This window comes from Sceloporus occidentalis, unplaced genomic scaffold (assembly GCF_023333645.1).
Source record: "Sceloporus occidentalis isolate IW3139 unplaced genomic scaffold, rSceOcc1.0.p SCAF_47, whole genome shotgun sequence".
NCBI lineage: Eukaryota > Metazoa > Chordata > Lepidosauria > Squamata > Phrynosomatidae > Sceloporus > Sceloporus occidentalis.
This window is the reverse complement of record NW_028317027.1, coordinates 3982352-3995236: the sequence shown is the minus strand read 5'-3', so window position 1 is coordinate 3995236 and position 12885 is coordinate 3982352. Positions and strand designations below refer to the sequence as shown.

Sequence of the window (12885 nt, the reverse complement as noted above, 5' to 3'; positions counted from 1 at the left end):
AGCTCTCTGTGGAACGCTTTTGCAAAGTCCGGAATTTCTTTCGGTACACCTCAGGGGTAAGGTTGTACCGTCTCTGCAGTGCAGCCTTAATTGCCTCATAGTCCTGTTCAGATTCGGCTGGTAGCTCTGCAAATGCTTCCAGTGCAGGACCTCTGAGACCAGGGGTGAGGTACTTTGCCCACTGGTCCTTTGGCAATTGGTACTGCCTGCAAACCTTTTCAAAACTGCGCAGAAAAACATCCAGATCCCCATCTTTGTCCAAAGTGGGAAAATTCTCTGCACGTGGTTTGGGTGCAGAAGAGTCTCTTGAAACCACACTGATAGGTGAGGCACTTAACCTCTCCAACTCTGCCAGTTTTAGTTCATGCTCTCTTGCCGCCTGGCGCTCTGCAGTCTCTCTCTCAGCCTGGCGCTCTGCAGCTTCCCTCTCTCTCTCAGCCTGGCGCTCTGCAGCTTCCCTCTCTTGATATTTAAGGATAAGCTGCAGCCTGAGGTTTGCATCTGTTGAGTCCACGTATTTGAAAACAGTTTGTAGATAAGAGTCCAAGGGATCTCCAGATCTTGGCACGTCACCGACATCAGCTGCAGGTATCTCCCGCGTGACCATGCCTCCCTCAGAAGTGTTTGCAGCATCACTTTGCGCTGCTTGTTGCATATCATAGTCCACAAGCGCTTGAATAAGTTCATCCTTTGATTTTCCCCGGATGGGAATACATTGTTCACGGCAACGTTGCTCCAGAGCACTCTTGGATTGTGTTTGGTATTCCATTTATCACGCCGGCCCAAACGAATGATAGCAAAAGAAAAGAAAACAAAGAGGGGGGGGGGGGGGACTGTTGAGGTGTAAATATACTAAGTATGCACTGAGTTCAGCCTTTGGAATTTGAGAAACAATTTCTTTTTAGTGTCTGGATTAGCAAATCCAGCAACACTGAAATCTGGTACCGAAAAAGATGGAAAAAATCTTTAACTATCCCACCGCTGCCACCAATTTGTCACGAACGCACTCTACTCCAAGCGTGCGCGTGACTTGGTTCTGGTGGTAAAAGGGTTAAAATTCACTATCTGTCTGCCCTAGACCGAAAATAGTGATAAAAATACAAATATCCACCCTTAATACCACCCGCGATTAACTATAATGATATAACAAATATCAAAATAACGCTGCCACCACCAAGACAATTTAGAAATGGGGTGCCTTGGTACCCCAAACGAATCAGACTAAAAAAACCCACACAGTATATTTTAACACAATAATTATGTGATTTAAAATTACCAATAGAACGGTCTCTTCAGGTAACGCGAGTCTTTACCAGACAAAGGCAGAACTTAATAAAGGAATATTTATTATGAATAAAAAAATCACAGTGCATACAAAAAAGATGATAAACAGATTTACACGAACAGATAAAAATAAAAAGGAGAAAATTACAGAAAACCTAACTACTCACTGAATGGTCAAGTAACAGTTTTTCTGTCCGTAGGGCTCCGGCAAGGAAAGATGGCGACTTACTCAAAATTAGATCTTGGCCCCTAGTAAGCACACTGACCAATCTTCTTTTACTAACTTTATACTCTTTCCCAGTTCATCTCGAGTTTCCAAGCCGGCCCAGAGGTGGTATAAGCAGAGGGAAGGTGTACCATAAGTGACCTCCCCCTTGAGTAGTGGAAACATATCCGTCAAAATAACTTATTTTCATTTTATCGTCCCTCCTGTGCTCGCCACAGCCATAATTCATGCATTTATGAATTTCCTGTAAATTGTGAAGTCCATAGATATGTCACACTTGCTACATATGACTGACCATCATAGACTTCACAATTCCTTCCAAACCGTTTACGTTGCGCTGTCATGTTTGTACTCTTTTTGTAGGCTGCGCTTTCCCCGTTCTAGGTATGCACACAAGGAGGTATGATAATGAATATATGAGTTATTATTGATATGTGTTGGATATGACCTGGATATGAGATGGTTTTCCTGACTGCTAGTGGTCACTTAGCATATCAAAGAATCCAGTATTATGAGGGGGAAACAGGCATATGGTCGTCTACATTTGAACCTAGACAAAACGGCAGCTCCACTGCAGGACCTAACACCCTGTAGAAGGCCCCGGTTGGAGTCCGAGCTTCAAAGGACACATTTATCTCACAAGACCTTTTGGCACCACATGACTGTACAATCAAATTAACCCCTCTCATACTGAAATTGGCCATACCATCTCTACCAAGTAGCAAGTCCATGTATGCACTACACAAGTTGGTGTGACACCCATCATTAAGTATTACTTACATACAATGCTTTATTAAAAAAATATATTGTAAACAATTGTGGGAATCCCCCTTTAATTTTTGAAGTGATATGTAAAGACCATACCAGCTGGTGGCAAGGCCCTACCCATGCAAGCTGTTAGGGGCCTTATTGACACTAGGAAAGGTATACTTACAGGCTATGTACATACTGTCATCCTCGAACACGAGAAGGAAGTAAACGATACTGGGGCTTGTTGGAGAAATAATAACATAAATTACATATAATGTAATATTTATATTTTGTTAATGGCTACATAAACATTTATATAGCGGTATTGGTCTTTAGTTGTTTATACCTTTTATTGGGCAAATGTATAAAAAAATGTAATGTAAGCATTTGATACCGGACAGATCAATAATACTAATTTCTACTCTTTATATCCTCCTTTTAATACCCATAGTATTGAAGTTCGGTGATTAACAATTTATCATGATCTTATTAAAAGGCATGCTAATCACATTTTACTAGAATAAATAGGACTTTTTTTTATTAAAAAACTAAGCAGAACATGAGAACAAATCAGGGGGAATATATTATAATTTTATATAGCATGGCATACAGATTTCACAGAAACCAATATTTTAACAATTACACTTATACAATTTCTCTTTTACATAAAAGCCGTTGATTGTAGATCATATTAACATACAATATTTCCATCTGAAAACTCTTATCTAAAAATCCAAAACAATACAGTCAAATAAAATATCGGGAACTCAATCTATTGGCATACGTGCAAGTAACACAAATTTGGTCCGCGATAGGTAGATTGTAACATTCACATATATGCACATCGGGCTAGTAACATTCCTAGCAAATGTGCACATAGAGAGATATAGTTATGTGATGTATTCTGTCCTCACTGCTACCTATTTTATGACTGGTTGGCAACAGTAAAGGAATTATCCCTTAATGCATTTCTTTCTCCATTACTGAGAGTCAAAGATTTAACTTATCTTGGCTGTTTTTCAAATGTAGATGTTTCATTCGACTTTCACTCTTTTGCCTGTATCGACAGAGTAGCGTGATTTACTTTTGTACATAAGAAACATGGATGATAATGCCAATATCGCACCAATCTGGGGTGGTCCAGATGGACTATATTCTTGTGCTATTCCCGAGAAGAGCGGAACAATTATGCGCCCCACCGATGTTACAGACTGTCCAACACCTATAAGTGTACCACTTCCATGTGTGTTACCTTGGGTAAGTTCTATATCCACAACGCATGTCCGTCCTACAGTTGTAGAAAATGCCAAAAAGGTAGATGATAAGACAACAACCCACATCTTTGGTGTCAGTGAATACACCAGTATAGATACAAATGTAACAATGCTAGAATGTAACAGCATCATGTATGAGTTATGCTTATAAATGCTGGAAAGAGGTCCAAGTGAAAAGCCAGCAAGAACTCCAAGGGCACTGCCATAGCTTATTAAGTAGCCAGTCATCTTGGGAGTCATATGGAATCTTTCTTCCATCGCCAAGGAAAAATTGCTGTAGTACAACATGACAGCAATAGCACTTAGCAAACGTACTAAAAAGATGTCCCACATATCAGACAAAGCAACTCTAGTAACTTTCCTAGATGCAGAAACCACCTGAGTCCAAATAGCCTGTGCAGAGTAAGTATTAACAGCTCTGCCATTCTCTTCGGAAGTCTTCAACAGGAGGTCAGACTTTGCAGAAGACATATTGGTCGTCCTTTTGCTAATACTTGAAGGACTGGAATAGGATGTATCCCTTATTAGGTCAGCCCGTGGCATTGTCCAAACAAGACCTGCAAATAATTAAACTACATTATTATTTCCAGTGCTAATTAATAATATTTGTTCTAGATTATAACTTGTTCGAGCAGGGACCTCTTCCCTTTTTTTGTGTCTAAGTCCAATATTGTGTTGAACTACTTGTTGTGTACAGTCCTGTGTAATAAGATAAATGCTATATAAATACATAATATTTTCAATAGTTACATATACTGTTTTGTTTAGTAATTGTTGATTCCATATAATGGGGTATTTAGTTGTTTTAGCACCAAAGCTCCCATGATACTCAGGAAGCAAATGTGATTCTATACAATAGTTGTAATTCCACAACTGCTTGAGAGCTATGTGTTAGCTGTGTAATAAAAGAATGCAAGGTAAGTAGTACCGTATTTGCTCGATTATAAGACGAGGTTTTTTTCAGAGCAAATGCTCTGAAAAATACCCCTCGTCTTCTAATCGGGGTCGTCTTCTAATCAGACCTCAAATAGAGGTCTGATTATGAGACTAAGATCCAGATCCCCCGCACCGCTGCAGGGGACCTGGATCCTCCTGTCTCCCCCCCACACACACACACTTACCGGTGCTTCCTGCTGTATTGCCGGGGCAGCGGGTTGACGTCTACGCCGCGTAGGCAACGTCCGCTACAGCCGGAAGGAGGTGTGGCTAGCAGCGGGGGTTGTCTGCGTCCGTCGCGGATACATTCCCCGACTGTCAGAGATCAGAGCTCCCCGCACCGGTGCGGGGAACTCTGATCTCTGACAGCCGGGGAAGGTATGCGCGACGGACGCAGACAAACCCCCGCTGCCAACTCCAACGTCAACCCGCTGCCCTGGCAATACAGCAGGAAATTGGAAGCACCGGTAAGTGTGTGTGTGTGAGTGTTAAATGGGGGCATAGGGCATTTCTGGAATGCCTTATACCCCTATATGCCACTCTGGCACTTAGGGGGTTAAAAGGCATATTATGGGGCAGAGTGGCATATAGGGAGGTATAAGGCATTTCAGGAGGCAGAGTGGCGTTAAGGGGGCATTTAATAGAGCACTCTGCCTCCTGAAATGCCTTATACCTCCCTATATGCCACTCTGCCCCATAATATGCATTTTAACCCCCTATATGCCAGAATGGCATATAGGGGTATAAGGCATTTCTGGAGGCAGAGTGCTCTATACAATGCCTTTTAACTCCCTTAATGCCACTCTGCCTCCTGGAATGCCTTATACCTCCCTATATGCCACTCTGCCCCATAATATGCATTTTAACCCCCTAAATGCCAGAATGGGATATAGGGGTATAAGGCATTTCTGGAGGCAGAGTGGCACATAGGGGGTCAAAAGGCATACCATGGGGCACAGTGGCACATAGAGGGTTAAAAGGCATATCATGGGCCACAGTGCCATATTGGTGTGGCAAGCCTGGGGGCAGATGTGCGTAACTGGGGGACAGGTTGGAAAATATATTTTCTCAATCATAGCTTTTATTTAAAAAAATTGTTTACATGAATTAACATTTACTGGTAAAACTTTTTTCCTTTAGGGTCGTCTTATATTCAGGCTTTTTCTTTTTTTCCTAAGTTAATATTCAGATTTTGGGGGGTCGTCTTATAATCGAGCAAATACGGTAAGTTTATGTTTGCAAATGAGACAAACCAAGTAATATATTAAGCCTTCAAGATTGTAATTGTAAATTACAGTTAAGAGAAGTAAAACAAGAAAATGCATTTACATAATGAGAAACACAAAAATCCAATCTGACTGTCACATAACTCTCCAAGCTAAAAAATGTGACAATATTTATATAGATTTTGCGTATTTATGTACCATAAGAATAGGGATGAAAACCCTTTCATGCGAGGGGATCCCTTAACGTTCCTAGAGGTCCTTTTTTTTTGCTTAACCTGTGCCATTTCTTTTCTTGGTTCATTTTTAGCCTGATAGCTGTACTTGAAATCAAAATGCCATCTGTTGCTTCTTTGGCCAGCTGTCGATCATACTAATACCCAGCGGTGGGAGTACTCAGATCATTTACAGATCTGTAAGTATGAACGTACTAGTGTCAAAGTAAAGATATGCGGGGAAACGTCTGGCAACATGTTCTGGGGTAATTGTGAACAAGTAAATAAATAAGAAGTGTCCGATTCATAGCGAAACTGCAGTTAAAAGAATATTGTAAGCAGGGAAAGTTTCCCTGATAGGAATCATTAGAATGTGGATAGATTTGCTTGGCTTCTACGAAACAAACTAAAAGCTATAAAATTATGAATGGGAAGTCACTTTAGTATTATCGATTTGTCTTTAACTATGACAGGGTGTGCTGTATGTCCTGTAAAAGACTGCACATCACTGTGTGAGTGTTGGGCTGCTATGAATGTCTTCTTAATGTAGATGCCATTCTGGAGAAGGCTCATCAATAAAGCCAAGCACAGCAATCAGCTGTTACTTATTTACAGCAGAGGGGTTGAATAAAACGCAACAAAAAAAAGAAAATATCAACGGAAGCACCTTATTCCTACACCTACGTTTCTGTCGCTGTATACATCACATATATAATTTCATTGCTCATAGCATTACAGTTTCTGCCCACTATTACTCTTGTCCTTGCTTTTGTGAGAGCTACCATGCACTCGGGCAGAGGAGCTGTTTTAATATTGTGCCCCAGTGTATTTGGGAGTGAGATTCTCCAGAACGATCAGGACAGGTGATGTCTTGCATGCTGAATCTGATTCTGCAGCAAGGTAGTAAGGGCTGTATGTAGATTAGCCGCTCACCCTATGAGACTGGAAAACGTAAACCATTTGCCATTTAAGGACCTAGAAAAGTGTTGAAGGCAAACACGTTCTTTTTTGAAGACTGTAAATTGTGCAGGGTTATAAACTTTGCCCCTGATGTCGGTTTTCGGGAATGTTTCAATTGTGAGAATAATCTGGGGAATGGCCAACGTTACTAAATATTGATAAAGTAATGCATTTGGGTTATGAAAATACACATTAATAATGAGCTAAACAGGGTTTAATAAACTCCTTGGAGTTTTACAGTGTACACTTACCTGCATTTATAACAAATATGGAAGAGCATAGGAATGAGGTAATATAAAATCCACCAGGCAGTTCTGTAAGACAACCACCAACCACTGGACCCAGAATGAAACCCATGCTGGAAGCAGCATTAAATCTTCCCATTACCAGGGGGCGCTCTGTTTCTGACACCAGGTCCGCAAGGAATGCTTTTGATATAGAAAGCGAGTGCTTAAAAATTCCTATGGAGGAGACAGAAAGGTTATTTTGAAATACGGTATGCATATATTCAACTTAAAAGAGGGAAAATTTAACATTATTAAAACACTTGATTTAGACAACTGAAACAAAAGGAGAACAAAATGCCCAAAAATAACAATCTTTAGAAAATATAACTTGATACACACATTGATTCCCCCAGCAAAAACAAATCTAAATACATAATCCAAAAATATTTGGAATGCCTTCTGAATGTTTACTTACCTATAGGTATTCTAGCAATAATGTATATATAGATGTTTGTGGATACGCCAAGAAGAGCGTACCCCAAAGCACTGACTACAATGCAACAAATTAGGGAATACCGTCTTCCAGCTACATCACTCCAACTTCCCTGCAGAGAAAACAAAAACATGCTTTTGGTTGATTCGCTTTAAACAATATATTATAAATTAAATGCACTCTCCATCCCTATTGATTAATATTTTAAAACAATTATATTCAAGTTTTCCTAAATTTAAGAAGACTTTATGAAATCATGCACCAACCCCAAGCATTTCTATGTTATATATAGGAATTAAATCGAAAAAATCAAAGATGGCAGATGAGCTTGCAAGTGAGCTGTGGTTTCAACATCATGAAGGGTCAAAAAGCAAAAGCAACCTTCTCCTGCTAGATGTGCAGAACTGGCCATGCATAATGGCTAATTTGCTGAATACACATAAGATATATTGTTTATTATTTCCACATATAAAGCACATTATGTCTCGTGTCATGCTTCTTTGGGAAGAAAACATAATGCAGACTACATGAATAAGAATAAATAACTGGGAGCACAAATCTTACCACTATAGAGCTAGAAAACAGCTGCAGTATGCCGTAGCAGGAACCTAAGAGAGGGTAAAGAGTACACATCAACACAGCATAACAGGATTCTATGATGAGTTGTTTTGAGTACTTTACATTAGTTATAAGATCTTTAATAGGCTCAAAATAGTAAACCTTTATGCCAACTGAAGCCTAGAAATCCATGTGCGTCTGTCTGTCAGCCATTTATCACCTGCCATTTCACAATACCATCAAGGTCACTTTCTAGACACTGGACAACTACATAGTCTGCAGGCTTTTGCTTAGCCCCCCTTCAAGAAAAAGACGATAGCAGCTCTAGAGTATACCCCTCTCATCCTGCTGTTTCAGGGTTGCTAGGTTGCACGTGGATATATTTTTGGATGTCTTCAAAATAAAGGTTTGGTCAAGAAATATGTTAGTTCATTTAAACCCAGCTGTTTCTACTTGATAGAATATGGTACGCTCACAAAATACACATTACCATGCTTATTACCATGTTAACCAAACAGGCCTTAGTAATTTGGTATATATGATCTCAAGTATATGTATCTGAGATTGTGGAGATAGAAACAAAAATGTCTGGACAGATTAAAACCGTTCGGCCGATCTAGTCTGCCTGCTTTTTTATCTGACTCAAACCTTAATCATTGGTCTCCTCTTAGATTCAGGATAGCTTTATGGCTATCCCATGCATATATACATTCCCTTACTGTATTAGCCTCTAGCACTTCTGTTGGGAGTCTGTTCCACTTATCTACCACGTCAGTAAAGTAAAAATCATCATCCATCACAAATCAATGTACAATGTACTATATTAAGCAAACAATTGCTTTGGTGTTAGGAGTTGTCAAGAATCACTCTGGCGCCTACATTTATATATAGTGTTTCCCAGATGGAGAGATGTTAGTGTACAAAATTCATACAGTTTCACAAGTTTTCCTCTTTATTGCATGTTGACCACAGTATCAGAAAATTGTAATAGCTGATTATTAATTTACCTATTATCCCTGCTGCAGTGTGGCTTGCTCCAAGTGATTTCACATGATGATTTAACAATGGCACAATCATGCTAACACCAAATAAATCCTATAAGAAAATAAAATGTTATGAGTAGTATACCAACACATCGTCACATAAAAAAAAAGTGTTGTGCCCCCCTCCCAGTAACTCACATAGCTACTGGCTCACTTTTCAAACATACACACTCACTAATACATGTTTATGGTTACACACACAACCACATTCATGCTCACACACAAATACTTACACTCTCAAGCCCACTTACAAAATCATACACACATTCATGCGGACAGTCCCTGAAAGCAGCTCCTTGGGGCCCAAATTTATTCACAAGGAATATGGAGAAGAGAGAACAAAACAGTGACAACTTATCAAAAAACAAAATAATGTATTATAAACATCTGTATCATTTAGTTCAGTTTGTATTTAAATATGTTGCTTGTGACAGGCCTCTAAATGGCATAAAAGCTGAAAACTGTTTTAACAGATTAGAATTCCCTGAGAAAAAAGGGCTGCAGAGTCGTGAAATAGTTGGAAATTAATTCATAACAAGATAACAAGTTTTGTAAAAAGTTATTTTTTTTTGAGTTCAGCAAGCACATTTCATTTTTATGATTATACTTTTCTTAGCGTACGTGTTTTTAACCTTTTTACGATTACAGAGCCCCAATGTGTTGCCCAATAAGTTTCCCATACCCCTTATCATCATCAGTCCTATTAGGTACCATTCTGTCTTCAAAATACATCAATATGAACAGCATGTGATCAGAGCAGACGAGAGCAGTGAATCCAAAATTCTTGCCAATCATACCCCCATACTGATAACAATGCGATGTAATAATCTTCTATAACAATATTTTTTCATTATTCAGAGACTTAGTCCCATACCCCCACTATTTGGTTATTTTATCCCCATTTAAGAACCAGTGGCTTGGAGTGTCTCTAGCCTTGTATTCTGTTAAGTCCCTTAAATAGCATCGCTAATAAAGTTTGGTTTTCATATGACAAGCAAAAAAAATTACAACCAACAGATGCAAGTGGATTTCTCAGACTATGTCCTAGAAAGGGAATAAGTCTAAAAGCAGGGCAACAAGAAAATACCTTTCATGACCTCTGTAAAATGTTGCGTCAAACAGCAAATATAAAAATATCGCTGTGCCAGGTCAGGCACAAGGTCAGGTATGCATACTGTGCCAGACCTTATCCAGCTTGGCACGCGCAAGAGAGGACTGCTTGTTAGTGTGCACTCTTAGTCACGTTCTGGGAACAAGAATGCCATGTACTACTTACTGGCACTCCAGAAGGAAATAAAAAATCATGTTAATTTACAAAAACAAGTATGTATAAGCATGAACCATGTCTTCTCTGTCGTATGAGACATAACAATTATGGATGGGTCAGGTATTTAACTCATATTATTAATAGGATTTACCTATACATTTGGGATACCACAGAATTTATTCATAATCCACTGTGAAATATTCTTATTTTTAATGGGAAAAAAACATCTAACTTCTGTTTAACCTCAAACTGCTGGCACTGTTCCTTAAAGGGGCAGTAATCCCTTTTTATTCTCACTCATCAGTGAAACAGAATACGTGACAGAACTTGTTTAAAGTTGGTTGCTGCCTGCTCCCACAAAGCACCACTGGATTTACCGAGCTTGCCCATTTGGCTAGCAGTATTGCTAATCATGGGCTTGGGCACCATCTGTATGGAAGCAGCAGAGCAAAGAATCTCAGTTTGTTTCTGAATTCTGACCCTTACTGATTTTTGTAACATTGTGAGAGGCCCATTGTGTCTAGTTGAAGCATCCCTGGGAACTTTTGGCCTCTGGCTACCCAGAGCCTTCCCCTGCGGGACACGGCCAGGACAGCTTACTGACGTCAGTGGGCAAGGTCTCGCTGACGTCGCTGGGCGAGGTACTGCTGACGTCTGTTGGAAACATCCCTATTTCAAGGCAAAATGGGTGGGGAGTGGGGCGTGTCAAGACCCAGTTCCTGCGACCTGGAGGATTTGGGTCTTGACCCGGAGAACCAGTGCTTCACCCGGCAATCTCTGGGTGAAAACCTGGAGAGTTCCCAGGTATGCACATGACCTTCCAATGCTCAACCATAGAAGCCCCGGTGGAAGTGCCGGCAGCAGCGGAGGTTGTCTGCACGGATCCCGCAGCCGGTGAACGTTTGCGTGATGTGCGCAGACAACTTCTGCTACTGCCGGCACTTCCACCAGGGCTTCTATGGTGGAGCACCAGAACATCATGTGATGCTGGCGCTCAGTCGTAGAAGCCCCGGTGGAAGTTCTGTCCACCAGCAGCGGAGGTGTGCATCGCACAGACGCCCACTGGCTACCCCATTATACACCAGGAAGCCTGAACATGGGTCACAAGTAAAGGGATGCACTAGTAAGTTTAGAGTGGCATGAGGGTGGGGTTCAATGGTTTTCTGGAGGCAGAGTGGCATATAGGGGGTTAAAAGGCATATCAGGGAGGCAGAGTGGCATATAGGGGGTATAAGGCATACTTGGAGAGGGAGAGTGGCATATAGGGGTTAAAAGACATGTCATGGAGGCAGAATGGCATATAGGGGATTAAAAGGCATATAGGGGGTACAAGGCATATCTGTGGGGCAGATGTACATAACTGGGGCAGAGTGGCAAATAAAAGGAAATACATATTTCTAGCATCCCCTTACAAAAAAACATGGTCTATAGCTGGCTCAAAAAAATCCTTTCTACGTACTTTCTATGCCGGGGGGGGGGGGGGGGTTGTGTCATTGAAGAAAAAAATAGAAAAATTTATATTTTTAGGATTAAATACGTGCAAAGCCTTTGGATACAAAGATGTTAAACTGCAGCTATTTGTGAGCAATTTAGGCTCAGAAAACACTACATTTCTACACTAAATTAGGATTTTAAGGTTTTCCGAAACACCTGTTCCTGTGTGTTTTAAGGCAACCTCCTCACAAATTACACAACATTCTCACAATGACTTACACTTTGTAATCACCAGTATCTGATGCTCTTTCTCTTTGGCTGCACAGATCTCTTTCTTATTTCCAGCACCTCCACCTCTCGCCTGTGTCAGCGCTTAATCACAGATTATTATTGTTATTGTTATTTATTATATAGCACCATCATATTCTGCAGCGCTGTACAATGGATGACACATTACTACCCAAAATGCACTCTCTATAAAAGGTAACCTATGTTAATTGTCTGATTATTAAAGTGGTCCTTTAGCTTAATATATACTTGTCACTGAAAATATTCGAATGGCCTACTAAGGGGATACAACATTAAAAATTAACAAAAAATATGAATTACTTTTTTGGCTAGCCGTAATTGTGACTCTTCTATACCCCTATAGTGACATTGGGAAGTCAATAATACTGATTGTCACCTAGTATTAATATTGTCAATGACAATCATTCATTCATTTACTCATTCATTCATTAACCCTCTCACACTCGACGCCCTCACCAGGAAGCCCACCACGTGTAGGCAGGTCTGCAAGCTCCGCCCACCCGGGCTCACACTCTCCCCTGATGTTTCGGTAGGTGTGGTAGTCCCCATTCTCCATCCTCTGCCACCAAATGCCCCAGTCCGGTGACACCGAGCCCGAGCAGGCGCAAACACGAGCGACCGATCCCTACCGCTCCTGCGCTGTGGTGACTACAGGCTACCGGCAAGGATACATCCTGCTTGCGTAA

At 40.6% G+C, this 12885-nt stretch overlaps 1 protein-coding gene across 1 annotated transcript; it reads right to left on the bottom strand.

The window, feature by feature from the left end:
• Positions 1-3294: 3294 nt before the first annotated feature.
• Positions 3295-12673, bottom strand: LOC149289237 (solute carrier family 67 member A2-like). The gene is made up of 6 exons (XM_089490951.1): positions 12656-12673; positions 9154-9241; positions 8153-8196; positions 7571-7700; positions 7120-7329; positions 3295-4091 (listed from the first exon to the last, which is right to left on the bottom strand). Exons 2-6 carry the CDS (start codon positions 9221-9223, stop codon positions 3295-3297), a joined length of 1251 nt encoding a protein of 416 aa, XP_089347077.1. The 5' UTR covers positions 9224-9241; positions 12656-12673.
• Positions 12674-12885: the final 212 nt, after the last annotated feature.

What these genes read in the sequence shown, in the direction of transcription:
- LOC149289237 (XM_089490951.1), bottom strand. Translation starts at nt 9,223, where the DNA reads ATGATTGTGCCATTGTTAAATCATCATGTGAAATCACTTGGAGCAAGC. An exon ending in CACTGCAGCAGGGATAATAG is followed by an intron (nt 8,197 to 9,153) that starts GTAAATTAATAA and finishes ACCCTCTCTTAG; the next exon opens with GTTCCTGCTACGGCATACTG. An exon ending in CATATTTGTTATAAATGCAG is followed by an intron (nt 4,092 to 7,119) that starts GTAAGTGTACAC and finishes AATTATTTGCAG; the next exon opens with GTCTTGTTTGGACAATGCCA.